The 16,454-nt window shown below is 37.5% G+C and overlaps 1 protein-coding gene across 1 annotated transcript; it reads left to right on the top strand.

Annotated features, from left to right (window-relative positions):
• The first annotated feature begins 455 nt into the window (after positions 1 to 455).
• LOC127438646 (hydroxysteroid 11-beta-dehydrogenase 1-like protein) lies at positions 456 to 9,760 on the top strand. The gene is made up of 6 exons (XM_051694363.1): positions 456 to 691; positions 4,611 to 4,741; positions 5,219 to 5,422; positions 6,421 to 6,514; positions 6,597 to 6,762; positions 9,098 to 9,760. The coding sequence occupies exons 1-6, from the start codon at positions 604 to 606 to the stop codon at positions 9,279 to 9,281; spliced, it is 867 nt and encodes a 288-aa protein (XP_051550323.1). The 5' UTR covers positions 456 to 603; the 3' UTR covers positions 9,282 to 9,760.
• Positions 9,761 to 16,454: the final 6,694 nt, after the last annotated feature.

The following is a 16,454-nucleotide window of genomic DNA, read 5'->3' as shown; positions in this document are numbered from 1 at the left end:
AAATGGTTGTTCTCCGGATCACTCGTTTGGGTAGTTTTACATTGCGTCACGACCAGAAACAAAAAACAATAAATTAGAATCATCATGGCGCCGCCCAGTGGTTGCTCAGGAAAACTGTGGATACTTTGAAAGGCATCGGTCGGGTCTAAAAGTATACACAGGCCTTAAAGCAACTCAATCGTTTAACCATGCAGAAGTTGCTGAAAATGATTCCTTAATATTTACTTTGAGGTTTTTTTTTTTTTTTTTTTTTTTTTTTTTACTAAAAAGCCGGACGTTTTAGTAAAAATGATAAACTCAACAAATATGCCAAACAAATGTAAGTAAAATTTTTGTTACAAATAATACCGCCAAAATACTAATAATATTTATCAAAGTGAGCATTTATCACACCCAAGATTTTCAGCTGCTGTGAAATCTGTTTGTACTTTGGCATGCGGCTCCGCCTCCTGACTTTCTGTGCCATTTACATAAAAGAAAACAACTATTTATGCGATCCGGTTTTGCCGGTTCTTTGCTTACAGACGCAAATGAATTCAGTTGATCGGTTCGAGTTCACATTTTCGTAATAATCCACCTCCGAATCCACTTTCAGATCCGCCAATGAAGTTTTATGCCAAGTTCTTATTATTCTGCAGCATATGCGTAGCTTTCATTGCAGTTCAATGGAGTGGGCCGTCTTTTAACGAGGGTGAGTGTAGTTTTCATTGCACGGTCGCCTTTTCTGGGTATGTCTGTGCATTAGTAAGTTGAAATGGTTTTAAGTTGATGATGTCAAAAGAAAACGGTTGAGGTAAATCTTGTTATATAAGGTTATATAAAATAGAAAAGTTGACTTAATGTTTGTAAATGTTACATATAATGACTTGTGATGTGAAAGTGTATAGAAAATGTAAAAGGTCATTCCAAATAATGTGTAGATATTTTCTATTGAATGATTTTTCTAGGACAGGGTGAGACTGGGTAAAGTGGGACATTTTATTACCTTACATAGCAATAATAATGATTAAATGACAATGCAATGCAGTTAAGTGCACAGTGTATTTCCATACAGTATGTGTAGTGCAGTGCATAATGCAGTGAAAGGAACTATTATTCCAATTTGTTCTCTTGATTATGAAATACAAATGTATATAGCTTAATTTTACCATTTTTGATGATTTGTTTTGCTCACTTGTAGTTGAGCACCTGCACATTGTGTTGTGGATGTGTATGCTTTCTGATGTTTATATTCATCTTTGAGCTGATACCCTGTTGCAAGCAACATTTTAACATATTCAAATACTGAACTCTTATTATGTTTACAAAATGTTTTACACTAAGATTTAAAAAGCTTTAAAAATGATTAATCTTAATATATGTTTTAGGGAGAATTAAAGGGATATTCCAATTTCAACAAGTTAAGCACAGTCGATAGCATTTGTGGCATATTATTGATTATCACAGAAATGTATATTGACTTAGCCCCACTTTTTCTTTAATTAAAGCAAAAATCTGGGTTACAGTTTGGCACTAACAATGGAAGTAAATGGGGGCCAAGTTTTGAATGTTAAAATACTCAATTTTCAGAAGTATAGCCAAAAGACATAAACAATATTTGTGTAAACATGATTTTAGTGTAATAAAATCACTTAAATCACTTACTAACCTTTTCTGTGTAAAGTTATAGCCAATTTTACAACTTAGTTGCTATGATGATGTGATGTTAACAAACCCTAAAACTGACTGTAAAAAATGTCCATTTAAACATTTGTACAGCTCAAATAATACATGAGTTTTAACAGAAGAATTAATGCAAGTGCTTTTATAAAATTATAAGCTTCTCATTTCTGCCTTTAAACCCTCCAAAATTTGGCCATATTAACTTCCATTATAAGTTCCTCATTGTAACCTCAATATTTGCTTTTTTTTAAAAAAAAGGATGGCAGAGTCGAAATAAATGTTTGTGGTAATCAGCATTATTCCACGAATGCTGTCGACTGTGCTTAACTTGTATTAAACTTGTATTAATATTGCTTTAAGAACTTGTTTTTGCTCATTTAATTTTATTTAACAAGTCACTTGGGGTAACCTCCTTGTGGTTGCGATTAGTAGTTCTTGCTCACAATGGGGTGCGTGGTAAGTTGTGCGTGGATCGCGGAGAGTAGCATGAGCCTCCGCATGCGGATTCTCCGTGGTGTCATGCAAGACGAGCCACGTGATAAGATGCGCGGATTGACTATCTCAGAAGCGGAGGCAACTGAGACTTGTCCTCCGTCACCCAGATTGAGGTGAGTAACCGCACCACCACGAGGTCCTTGTAAGTATTGGGAATTGGGCATTCCAAATTGGGGAGAAAAGGTGATAAAATAAAAAGGCCATGCTGCAAACAAAACATACTTACAATGAACTGTTTTCAAGTACTGACATTTGTGTAGCTTGTTTAAAGGAAAAAAAGAAGTATCCTACTTTGTCACATGTCCACACTGCATGTGTCCTCAAATCCTTTTTTTTTTTTTTTTTGAGTGACTGTTCAAACTGCAAGTTATATGTGGCCAGTTCAGATATTTTCTGTTCATACTACAGTCGCTTTTGCTATCATGTCCAAATTAGTTGTCATGGTAACACAGAAAATTTGCGAGTATTCACCATGCATGAGATTTTAGTGATGTTTTACCATTGATTATGTTTTCATGAGGGCAGTATCCAAATATGAACATTCTTCACACACAACGGCTTAAAAATGGGAGAGGTGGAATATGCAATGTTTGTTGCTGCTAGTGTTGTTGCTGCCTGTTTTAGCGAGGATGTCCTGTATTTTGGCCGAAATTAGGCTACGACATTTCATACGGGACACCTTTTATCTTGGGATCCTGTATTTTAGCAGGGAGCAAAACATCCTGTATTGAAGGCTTTGTGTCCCATATTAAATCATAAAAAGGTTGGACAGTGGTTGTGGTTTCTAGCAACCAGTATGGGTTACTGCACCTTAGCGCATCTCTTTGGGTAAATTAAGCCAATGTCTGTATTATTATAAGAGGTTTGAGGTGCTTTGCGTGCCCTGTAACATATAAATGACATATGGGTGTGTTTAATTCAGAAGTGATGATCTTTATGCCCTGTTTACCTTCCACTGTGAGAGTTTTTTTTAGGGCTGAAATGTATAATAAAACAGGCTGAACTCACTTTTAAAGTCATTTTTATTGAAAATTATGTTTGTAATGTTCCTACTGCATGGCCATCATTATTGTATTAAATTCGAAGTGCCCTGTGAAGGCATTAATTATGCCGTTCGGAGCGCAGTATGTTTTCTCATCGCAAAACCTGACGTATAAAAACCGTCGCACACAGCAAATTACGAAGAAAACCCACCCCCCCCCACATGAAATCCAATCTGACCGTTCAGATTGAGACGCATTAAGAAAAATCTGATTTTAATCGGATTCCAAACCACCTACAAATGTGGTTTGAATGAGGTTTGTAAAAATTGGATTTAATGTGTTTTTGTCCAGTTCAGACTACAAAAACCTAAACGGATTTGAGTGACTGCGTCCAAAAAAACTGATGTATTTCTGCCTGTGTGAATGTAGCTGTAAATTGTCCAACATAATTGTTTTGGTCGAAAGAGGGTCTTCAAAGATTCTTTGTAGCGTGAAGGATTTTGAATGAATTCTTATTATTTTGACTTATTATATTTTATCACTCTGATTCTTCTGTGTCCAAGATCTGAATGAATGAATGAACGTTACATTTATATAGCGCTTTTCTGACACTACACTCAAAGCGCTTTTCACAGTGAACAGGGGACTCTCCTCAACCACCACCAGGGTTCAGCATCCACCTGGATGATGCAATGGCAGCCATAGTGCACCAGTATGCTCACCACACACCAGCTATTGGTGGAAAGGAGAGAGGAGAGTTATAGAGCCAATTAGTGGATGGGAATTATTAGGAGACCATGATTGAGAAGGACCAATGGGGGAATGTAGCCAGGACACCAGGGTTACACTACTACACCCCTGAATAAATATTTACAGTGTTCTGCTGAGGAGTTGTAACCTTTAGTCTATACAATAAAGTCGTCTTTTCATTTAGGGAGGTTGAGAAACTGCTGTGCCATGATGTTTTAGCTGAAGGGATGGGATGGGCTCAGAGATATGAAGTGTAGCAAGGGGGCAAAAAGATAACTGAGAGTTGGAGAATAACAGGAGGCTTTCTTAGCATGGTATTATGCTGAGATGGACAGAAATAAAGATGCTGTTTTAGGTTTAGATCAAAAAGGAATGACTGGCGTAAGGGATAATGATGCATGACCAATGAGAATTACAGTAAGTCTCTGTGTGTAACTGATGATTGTTCAGACACTGTTGGGGCACTGTTGGACAGTTCCTGGCTGGGGCATTTGTAGGTAGGAGACAGGCTTTTCATAAAGGTCTAATGTCAGGTTATTTGGCATTTGGATCGCAATTAAAAGTGCCAAGGAAAGTAAACTTTCTACAAGTGTCCCACTTTGCCCACATTTACCCTATATGTCCTTTCTTTCTTTTTTCTTTCTTTCTTCAAGTCATTACATCAAATATTATGGCATTTACAGAAATGTAATTGGGTCAGTAGTGTGATCTGTCTTTCAGAGTCTTTGAAGGGAGCTCGGGTGCTGGTGACTGGTGCCAGCACTGGAATTGGTGAGCAGTTGGCGTACCACTATGCCCGTTTAGGAGCCCAACTCGTGATCACGGCAAGAAGAGCAAATGTCTTAGAACAGGTCAATGGGCTTTCCTTCTTTCATTATATGTGGATATTTTCACCTCGACAGAGACTTAAAAATGTATTTTGACTCTTTAAAGACCCTCATGAAATGGGCACAGCGAAATTCCTATTAAAACAGGGAGTTTGGGCTTTTTTAAATATCAAATATGCTTTAGTTCATGTCACATGAGGGACACTCTCATCCTAGAGTGTATTTTATTGGACAAAACAAATTGGATACGCCCCTGAGTGCAAGATGAGTCATCGATAATTTTGGTCTGTTTTTCTGTGAGAGAAAACCAATAAAGCATCCTAGCACACTGTAGATGGCTACAAACCTAAAAGACATGGACTAAAAGCTACAAAAATTCAATCTACAATTGTGCATTAATAGGCATAGGTACACATTTTCTACAAAAAAGATCTTTGTGAAAACTGTCATTTCTGTTCAGAAATGAAGATTTTTCATTACGAATTTCATGTCTGACTTCAGGTTGTGAACAAGTGCCTGGAGCTGGGAGCACAAAAAGCCTTGTTCATCCCTGCTGACATGGCCAACCCCTCTGATGCGGACAGTGTGGTGCAGTATGCCATTGAAAAGCTTGGGGGGCTGGATTTCCTGGTCCTGAACCATATTGGGCCCGGTCCATATGGAATGTGGGATGGAGACGTGGAGAATATTAGATGGTTGCTACAGGTGTAGAATCACAGTGAAGATGCACAAATGTTTTTAGATAATGATACATTTCTTCTTAAAGGAATAGTTTATCCAAAAATGAAAATTCTGTCATCTTTTACTCACCCTGATGTTGTTCCAAGACAGTATTATAATTGTTTATTTTATTTTATTTTTTACAATAGAAAATCAGTAGAAGATATTTTGCACAGTGTCCTGATTGCTATTTTATTCAAAAGTATAATGAAAGTGAATAGGTTTGGGCTGTGCGGGACTGTTTTTTCCATCCCGCTCCGGCGAGTTTCTATCCCGCACCTGAATGCTTCTGCTGAATTTTATTCCATGTTCACCCACTCTCTGCCTGCAGTGATTTTCTTGCTGACCGCTCTCGTTCCCGCAACCATGCATGTGTTTTTTGGACAAAAGTCATACAATAAATAGACAACAAGTGTACACAAAGAACGTTTTATTTTTCTGTTATTGCTTTTATCAGATGACACGGGACCTGATGCCCAACTGTCTTGCCTGAGGTTGATTTTTTTAACACTAAATTGACAATTTTCCAGTCCAAATTTCACATCCTTTGATGGCCATGCTTTGCTCTTTGCCATTCTTCTAAAGCCCCTTTGACTAGCCTGCTCTAAATATGAATTTGATGCACATGTTGTGTGCACATTTTGTCGTATTTTCTGTTTATTGTTACAAAAAAATTGTCAAATAGAATAATAATCTTTTTTATTTTTTATTATTTTTATTTTTTATTAATAAATAAATAACATAAAAAAAAAGAGATATCAACATCGGATTAAAAAAAAAAAAAAATCCACGTAGCACTCAAATCTCATTTGTGCTGATTTTCCTTATGGTATATTTTGGGTGCACTATACCTTTATTGTTACATTTGGTTTCATATAGAAAAATACAACAACATTTTATCATTCATTGAGGTATAACTGAAGTATATGATCTGAATCCATGACATTTGTTAATCATTCTTTCCATTTTATATCCTGTTTTAGGTGAATTTTCTCAGTTATGTCCAGATGGTGCAGAAAGCTTTGCCAACACTTGAAAAGAGTAAAGGATCCATAGTTGTTGTTTCCTCCCTGCTAGGTGATTAAAATATTAAACTTTTTCACAAATCTGGTGCCACAATTAAACAGACGCTTGAATAATGTGAAACTGTTTTCCTCAGGAAAAATTTGCACCCCCTTTGTTTTACCATACACTACAACTAAGTTTGCACTGAATGGTTTCTTTGGAAGCCTCCAGCATGAGCTAGCTATGCAGGGGAGCAACGTGTCCGTGACCATCTCCACACTCGGTTTGATCGACACAGAGTCTGCCATGGAGAAAATCAAGTAAGATATACATTTGAAGTCAGAAGTTTACATACACCTTTGCCAAATACATTTAAACTCAGTTTTGTTTTTTACAATTCCTCACATTTAATCGTAGAAAGCATTCCCTGTCTTAGGTCAGTTAGGATCACTACTTAATTTTAAGAATGTGAAATGTCAGAAAAATAGTAGAGAGAATGAATTATTTCAGCTTTTATTTCTTTCATCACATTCCCAATGGGTCAGAAGTTTACATACACTTTGCTAGTATTTGGTAGCATTGCCTTTAAATTGTTTAACTTGGGTCACGTTTTGGGTAGCCTTCCACAAGCTTCTCACAATAAGTTGCTGGAATTTTGGCCCATTCCTCCAGACAGAACTGGTGTAACTGAGTCAGGTTTGTAGATCTCCTTGCTCGCACACGTTTTTTCAGTTCTGCCCACAAATTCTTTATCGGATTGAGGTCAGGGCTTTGTGATGGCCACTCCAATACCTTGACTTTGTTGTCCTTAAGCCATTTTGCCACAACTTTGGAGGTATGCTTGAGGTCATTGTCCATTTGGAAGACCCTTTTGTGACCGAGCTTTAACATAATGGCTGATGTCTTGAGCTTTTGCTTCAATATATCCACATAATTTTCCTTCCTCATGATGCCATCTATTTTGTGAAGTGCACCAGTCCCTCCTGCAGCAAAGCACCCCCACAACATGATGCTGCCACCCCCATGCTTCACGGTTGGGATGGTGTTCTTCGGCTTGCAAGCCTCACCCTTTTTCCTCCAAACATAACGATGGTCATTATGGCCAAACAGTTAAAAAGAAAATTTCATTAGACCAGAGGACATTTCTCCAAAAAGTAAGATCTTTGTCCCCATGTGCACTTGCAAACTGTAGTCTGGCTTTTTTATGGCGGTTTTGGAGCAGTGGCTTTTTTCTTGTTGAGCAGCCTTTCAGGTTGTCGATATAGGACTTGTTTTACTGTGGATATAGATACTTGTCTACCTGTTTCCAGCATCTTCACAGTGTCTCCTTCCTGAGCGGTTTGATGGCTGCTTGGTCCTATGGTATCTATACTTGTGTACTATTGTTTGTACAGATGAATGTGGTACCTTCAGGTGTTTGGAAATTGCTCCCAAGGATGAACCACTCTTGTGGAGGTCCACATTTGTTTTTCTGAGGTCTTGGCTGATTTCTTTTGATTTTCCCATGATGTCAAGCAAAGAGGCACTGAGTTTGAAGGTAGTCCTTAAAATACATCCACAGGTACACCTCCAATTCAGTACATCTCCTATCAGAAGCTAATTGGCTAATTGTCTAAAGGCTTGACATCATTTTCTGGAATTTTCCAAGCTGCTTAAAAGCACAGTTAACTTAGTGTATGTAAACTTCTGACCCACTGGAATTGTGATCTAGTCAATTAAAAGTGAAACAATCTGTCTGTAAACAATTGCTGGAAAAATTACTCGTGTCATGCACAGAGTAGATGTCCTAAACGACTTGCCAAAACTATAGTTTGCTAATATTAAATCTGTGGAGTGGTTAAAAAATGTGTTTTAATGACTTCAACCTAAGTGTATGTAAACTTCTGACTTCAACTGTTTGCATATGCCAGAGTACAACAAAGTTTTGTATTGTTGAAGATTTATTTGCTGATTAATTAATCAAATTAATTGCATTTATAAATATTTGCTGAGAAAGGTCCTTAAATAAAGATAATTGAATATAAATAATGCATAATAATTCAAATAATTATGATTGGCTCTCATTCTGTGGCTGCGCTGCTTGTTTGTTGAGGCTCACTGAGTGCACCGTGCTGATGTGGGTTGAAAAAATGCGATGGTAGGAAAATAAATACTTTTATTACAAAATGTATGTACAGGTCAGTTGCATGATTAATTTTTTATATCATTAATAGCTCTAAATTTGTATGTTAAATTGACAGCCCTATGAACCATACATATGTTGTGTTTCTATATGTTAATAATCACTATGATTAAAACTATTAGAAGTTTACAACTGAATAAATTCCTAAACATATGTAAGTTTGCATACACAAGAACAACAAGCGAAACCATTCAAGAATGAATTTATGAACAATTGAAATATACATTTGTTCTACTTTATTCTACTTCATGATTAAGGCCCATTAGGCTCACAAAAAACATTTCCTTTTCTTTTTTTTATGCTGTGATTAGAAAGTGCAAAAGGGTGGAAAAAGTCTCTCTGGGTCATAAATATCAACTGTTCACCCATTTATATATCTCACATGACCCATATTACATATGGTGCCTCAAAACTAAGTCTCTATGATGCTTATAAAAGGCTCACACTTTATATCTCTGATATGTTTCACGCAGAGGTTACATCAATGTGACCGCATACCCTGCCCATGAGGCCGCCTGGCATATTATCGGAGCTGGAGCATCTCGGCAGTCGGAGTCCTTTTACCCCTCGTACACCTACTATGCCTGTCTCTTCAGGGACTGGTTCCCCCACTACAGGGATCTGGCAATTCGAAATTCCTACACATATAATCCATAAATTATGGAACCACTTAATCCTTGTGGGAATCTTTGTGTGGGAGGAGGCATCAACATGGAATCAGTTGCTGGAGGTGTGGACTAGCAGTCAGGGCATGTGCTCAGACACACCGAGCCAATTAGCTTGTTAATAAAAATATAATTGTTCATTATTAGTTAATGATATAGTGCATAAACCAATGTTAACAAATATAACTTTTGATTTTAAAAATAGTATATGTTGAAATTAACATTAACCAATATTAATAAATGTTTTAAAAGTTAATTGTTAGTTTGTGGTAACTAATGTTGATAACAAATGGAACCTTATTGTGAAGTGTTACCATTTATTTTAAAAGAATATTCTGTTTTTTAACCATCTGTAACATGCTGTAAGTATGTTTAGATGTGTCTAGATATGACTAGATAAGTATGTGTTTACATAAATATACAACTGTAATTGAATCGGACATTACTGTGAATAAACATAAAATTGACTCATTTACTTTCTTAATATTTAATTAGTTGCATTTCACATAGAACATGTTTTTGCCCCATTCAGAAATCTGATATCAGGCAATAAATGCAAAACACATACAGGTGCATCTCAATAAATTAGAATGTCGTGGAAAAGTTCATTTATTTCAGTAATTCAACTCAAATTGTGAAACTCGTGTATTAAATAAATTCAATGCACACAGACTGAAGTAGTTTAAGTCTTTGGTTCTTTTAATTGTGATGATTTTGGCTCACATTTAACAAAAACCCACCAATTCACTATCTCAAAAAATTAGAATACATCATAAGACCAATAAAAAAAACATTTTTAGTGAATTGTTGGCCTTCTGGAAAGTATGTTAATTTACTGTATATGTACTCAATACTTGGTAGGGGTGCATTTTGCTTTAATTACTGCCTCAATTCGGCATGGCATGGAGGTGATCAGTTTGTGGCACTGCTGAGGTGGTATGGAAGCCCAGGTTTCTTTGACAGTGGCCTTCAGCTCATCTGCATTTTTTGGTCTCTTGTTTCTCATTTTCCTCTTGGCAATACCCCATAGATTCTCTATGGGGTTCAGGTCTGGTGAGTTTGCTGGCCAGTCAAGCACACCAACACCATGGTCATTTAACCAACTTTTGGTGCTTTTGGCAGTGTGGGCAGGTGCCAAATCCTGCTGGAAAATGAAATCAGCATCTTTAAAAAGCTGGTCAGCAGAAGGAAGCATGAAGTGCTCCAAAATTTCTTGGTAAACGGGTGCAGTGACTTTGGTTTTCAAAAAACACAATGGACCAACACCAGCAGATGACATTGCACCCCAAATCATCACAGACTGTGGAAACTTAACACTGGACTTCAAGCAACTTGGGCTATGAGCTTCTCCACCCTTCCTCCAGACTCTAGGACCTTGGGTTCCAAATGAAATACAAAACTTGCTCTCATCTGAAAAGAGGACTTTGGAACACTGGGCAACAGTCCAGTTCTTCTTCTCCTTAGCCCAGGTAAGACGCCTCTGATGTTGTCTGTGGTTCAGGAGTGGCTTAACAAGAGGAATACGACAACTGTAGCCAAATTCCTTGACATGTCTGTGTGTGGTGGCTCTTGATGCCTTGACCCCAGCCTCAGTCCATTCCTTGTGAAGTTCACCCAAATTCTTGAATCGATTTTGCTGGGCAATCCTCATAAGGCTGCGGTTCTCTCGGTTGGTTGTGCATCTTTTTCTTCCACACTTTTTCCTTCCACTCAACTTTCTGTTAACATGCTTGGATACAGCTCTCTGTGAACAGCCAGCTTCTTTGGCAATGAATGTTTGTGGCTTACCCTCCTTGTGAAGGGTGTCAATGATTGTCTTCTGGACAACTGTCAGATCAGCAGTCTTCCCCATGATTGTGTAGCCTAGTGAACCAAACTGAGAGACCATTTTGAAGGCTCAGGAAACCTTTGCAGATGTTTTGAGTTGATTAGCTGATTGGCATGTCACCATATTCTAATTTTTTGAGATAGTGAATTGGTGGGTTTTTGTTAAATGTGAGCCAAAATCATCACAATTAAAAGAACCAAAGACTTAAACTACTTCAGTCTGTGTGCATTGAATTTATTTGATACACGAGTTTCACAATTTGAGTTGAATTACTGAAATAAATGAACTTTTCCACGACATTCTAATTTATTGAGATGCACCTGTATATGAAATACATGTATACATATATAGTTTTCACTAATATAAAAGTCACATACTTGTACATATATGTAACATATTTAAAAATACTATAAAATGGCCTTTTTTTATAAATGTAAAAGTTTTTTCAAATACTAGAGAAATTTAAAGGAATGTACCGGGTTTAATACAAGTTAAGCTCAATCGACAGCATTTGTGGCATAATATTGATTACCACAAAAAATGATTTTGACTTGCCCCTCTGGGTTACAGTGAGGCACTTAAATGGAAGTGAATGGGTGCCAATTTTTGAACGTTAAAGGGATAGATCACCCCAAAATGAAAATTCAGTCATTGTTTACTCACCCCTGTGTTGCTATAATCCCATTTGACTTTCTTTCTTTTTCTTAATACAAAAGGAGAAATTGTGAAAAAATGTTGTGGCAGTTTATGGTGACCACATCTTTAAGCTTAAAAAGAATGCAAAAGTATTATTCGGAAGTTTAATAAATAATTCCATGAGACTCATGATTGTTATGAAAGCATACGATGAGATTTGGTGGGAAACAAACCGAAATCTAATGTATTATCAAAATCTTTCTAGCAAGTCAGTCCACTGGTGGCCATCTTTGGAATGCTCCCAGGAGACTGTAGGTGCGTCCCAAACAACACACTTCTGCACTATTCTACGCCATTTTGTAGTGCGAGTAGTAAGTTTACACTGAAAATGCAGAAAAAAGAAGTGTACTTTAAGTACCCGGATGATGCACTTTTTCAACCGTCAAAAACGAGTGTGGAATGTTGGACACTTCATGCACTCAACGCACACAGCTTGCCGTAGATAGCGGGAATTACCTGGCTGCGCTGCTGTTCTGACAAAACAGTTGTGAACAATGAAGAATGTAGCAGCTGGCAAAACTTCAGTGGATACAGCACCTTACAAATGTGAGTTGAATGCTTTACCATCACCCCAAGCTGGGTTCACATCCTTTGATGGCCATGCTTTGCTCTTTGCCATTCTTCTAAAGCCCCTTTGATTCTCAGTGTTAAACTGAGGTTTGCTAACGTGCTAAAGCTAGTTGCAACACATCACATGCATTTTAAACATCACTTCTGTCAGCTGTTAAACACTTCCGTGTAGTAAAAAAAAAAATTAAGTGCTCCATTTGGAACTATACTACACTTGGAAAATTCATACACTACATGGCTGAGTGCATAGTGTATTGTGTGTCATTTGGGACACAGCTTTTTTCCAGTCTTAACAGTGCAGCACCTATCTACTTGAATGGGGGAAAACTGAATTCTCAAAAACGGTTGGTCAAGATTACGATCAAAGAACATATTTCAAATCAGCAGTAAAATCTGACATTGCTGGTATCATAAACTGAGCTTCTTTACCTCAGATTACATTAAAACACTAAATTGTCACGGCTTGTACAGCTAATGCGCGTTCTCAAGGCGAAATGGAGCGTTCAAGTGAAATCTCGTTTTGTTTATCTAAAAACAGGTCCACCACAGCGATAGGAACAACAGAACACCAGAGAACCGAATTACTAAATATGTCTGATGAGTTTGTAGTGGGAGAATAGATGCATTTCTATGCCCAGCATTATTTATTTGAAACAGACTTCTCAATTAAACAGAGAGATAGACAGAGGCTGAAGGCAGCTACAGTCACACCGTGTCCTAACCTGACGACAAACGACATGATAACAAGTATAGGTTCTATGCTAATCAGAGTTTTTGTCCTAACCAGCTGTGACAAGCGACAGTACATTCTGTCGATCACTTGGTTTCAATTTTCACATTGCTGCGGGAAACCCCATGTACTGGCACCAGTCCAAAAATGTTCACGTAACAGATATTGAAGACTGTATCTCACTAGCCAGTTAAAAACTACTTGATTTTGTATCACTCTCTTCAGTCGGAGGTCTGTCACAATTGCTCACTAGTTCAGAATGGAGAAAAGACATTCCCGCTTCCTCTGTCTCTCTGTTTAATTGAGTACTCCGGTCAAACAAATGAGGCTGGTCATACAAATTCATCTATTCTCCGACTACAAACTCATCAGACATATTTAGTAAGTTTGGTTTTCTGGTTTGTGTGCAGCCAGCCAACATTTACATGTGGGTTTTTGATGGGCTGTTACGTGGGCTCTGCATGGGCAACCCAAATGGGGCTCAGAATTTCTTTTTCCATCGGCTCCACATGGGCTCCATGTGGGCAAAAGATGGGGACATTGTGGACACTAAATGGGGCCATGTGAATGTTCATTATATGGGCCCACTTGGGTCCCAAATGGGTGCTAACAATGGGGCCAAGGTGGGCTACAAACTGTGGTCTTGCTGGACCCACAATGGCCCCCTTTTAATGAAATAACCTGACTGATGTGGTACTCTGCACTTTTGAACCACTCCAACTCTGATACATTGTTTTTGTAAACCTGTGCCTGACCAAACCAAGAATGCCTAAAGTCAGCTGAATTTGTCTATAGCTTTAATATTTTAATGTGGAAGAAATTACATAACGTAATATTTGAACTATGATGAAAATGACTTCAAATCATCAAAATGTGTAAATCATGTTTTTATTAAAGTTGATTACATCAAGACAAAAAGACAGGATTAACCTCTGAAATAAATCTGGATAAAAAGCACTCATTCCTGGGCCTGTACAGACTCCTCAGCTTCATACCTAAAGAACAGCACAGAAAGACAAGACATAGAAAAGGCAATTTAGTCCATTTTAAATACTACCAGAACTGCAGAAAATGCACAGAAGCATCACTTTAAGGCATTCATGATAAATAGGCCATGCAAATGTGTTTGATCTCTGCACAAATGAAAAAATTGTCACTTAAAGGGATAGTTGACCCAAAAATGAAAATTCTCTTATCATTTACTCACCCTTATCCTCGTGTGACCCCACGTCCACATGCGTGGACATTGTAATTTGACTTCGCTATACGCAACACATAATTTAAATGAATAAAAACGATTGAATACTGTTCACAAGACTCTAGACTGTCATTTAAATGGTTAAACTTCTGCCGCACTGACTCGTGTGACACAACAACATGGCGTTGATTACCTTGAAGCGCTCCTACGGATGCAGTGCCAACAAAAGTGCCTCTGGTAAGAAATCTCTACATTATTTCATTGAAACCTATTTGGTTGTAAAGAGGAGAGTCTCTAGTTTTGTTTGATATGCCGTGTTAAAAAATCCATTCATTTTTCGTGCGCCAGCACCCTGATAATCAGATGTCCACATATGAGGAAACTCGTAGCACATTTCCTCAAAAGTAGAAAAAACATGTTAGTTATTTTGAATAACTTTAAACTCAAACACATCTGTGGGTCATTTAGCTTCATTTTAATATATATTTTGTTAAATTTTATTTTGTTATCTCTGTGCAATACAATTCTATTCATTAACATTAATTAATGCATTCCTATACAGTACTGTGCAGAAGTCTTAGGCACATAAGATGTTTCACAAAAACATCTGTCTTAAGATGGTTATTTATATCTGCTACTTTAGTGTGTCAATAGGAAAAATACATTTTATACTCCCAAACATTACTTTTGCAAATAGAATAGAATAGAAGAACAGGGAGCCCTGCAACAGATGGCATGTCCCTCACAGAACCCCCCACTGAACATTGGGTCAGTCTGGGATTACACGAAGAGACAGAAGTAACTGAGACAGCCTAAATAAATAAAAGAACTGTGGCGAATTCTCCAAGAAGCTTGGAACTTCCTATCTGCCAACAACCAAGAAGAACTGTGTCCAGGTGTCTGTAGAAGAATTGGGGCTGTTTTGAAGGCAAAAGTGTTCACACAAAATATTGATTTAGCTCTTTTTCTGTTTACTGGACTTTGTATGACGTTAATGAAAACTCTTTATGCCATTATTTTTTTAAGAAATCCTCACTTTGAAAGTTTTTCACAAGTGCCTAAAACTTTTGCACAGTACTGTATATTTACTGTGCATGTTCACATTGACCACGTTTACATGCAACCAAATAATCCGTTTAGAATCTGACTGATAGCTCAATCGGATTGAAAAGCCTTTATGTCCTAAACACAAAAATGATCTGAATGAGCTGTATCCGAATGAAATTTCCATCCGATTGAAGGGGGTGGTGTAGACCTAAAATAATCCGATTAAAATAAAAATATTAGTTATTTAAGCGTTTGAATCCGACTACTTTCTCAGTCGTATTCTAAAAAACCTTGCGCTCATGCGCAGAGATGTGGTATGTATATGTACTTCGTGCGGTCTCATGAACGCGCAGAGGAGAGCAATGGCTGGTCAACAGTTTCACTAAATAATACATATGATTTTGGTTTGTTTCTCACCAAGCATCATCGTATGCTTTCATAACAATCGTGGGTTTCATGGAATAATTTATATTATGAATTATACTTTTGCGTCCTTTTGTAGCTTGAAGAGTTTGTCACCATAAACTGCCATTGTATGACATCACCGAGCACAATTTGTAATTTTTTTATTTAAAATTTTTTTTTAAAAAAAATAAAAATTTCACTTTGTGTTAAGAAAAAGAAAGACATATCCACAGTTTTCCTGAGCAACCACTGGGCGGCGCCATGATGATTCTAATTGCCTGTATTGTATTTCTGGTCTCGAGACACCAAGTAAAAACTGCCAAAACGAGCGATCAAGAGGAGATCAAAAACCATTTACTGGTTACTGGAGTAAAAATGAATTTTGGGCTCAACATGTGCAGCTGTTGCACTGTAATAACAACTCAGAATAATTAATGATATCAACGTAACTAACCACGGACCATCGTTTCATGTCATACACACTTCTTTCTTTCTTTTTTTTTTTTTAAACGGTCATCTCGACTCTGTGAAGTATCGGCATGTTTGGCACCTTAAACATTACACAGCCCGCTAAGAATATACGCCAATGCGAGTGAAAACACTGGAGACCGGAAATTGAAAACAGTCGAATGTTGGAACACTTCTGCGTTCAGGAAAAAGGTGGATTGGTTGATAACAACACAGGGGTGAA

The sequence above is a fragment of the Myxocyprinus asiaticus genome, chromosome 50 (assembly GCF_019703515.2).
Source record: "Myxocyprinus asiaticus isolate MX2 ecotype Aquarium Trade chromosome 50, UBuf_Myxa_2, whole genome shotgun sequence".
Taxonomy (NCBI): Eukaryota; Metazoa; Chordata; class Actinopteri; order Cypriniformes; family Catostomidae; genus Myxocyprinus; species Myxocyprinus asiaticus.
Note: the sequence above shows the minus strand (reverse complement) of the source record. Positions and strands in the feature narration are given on the sequence as shown.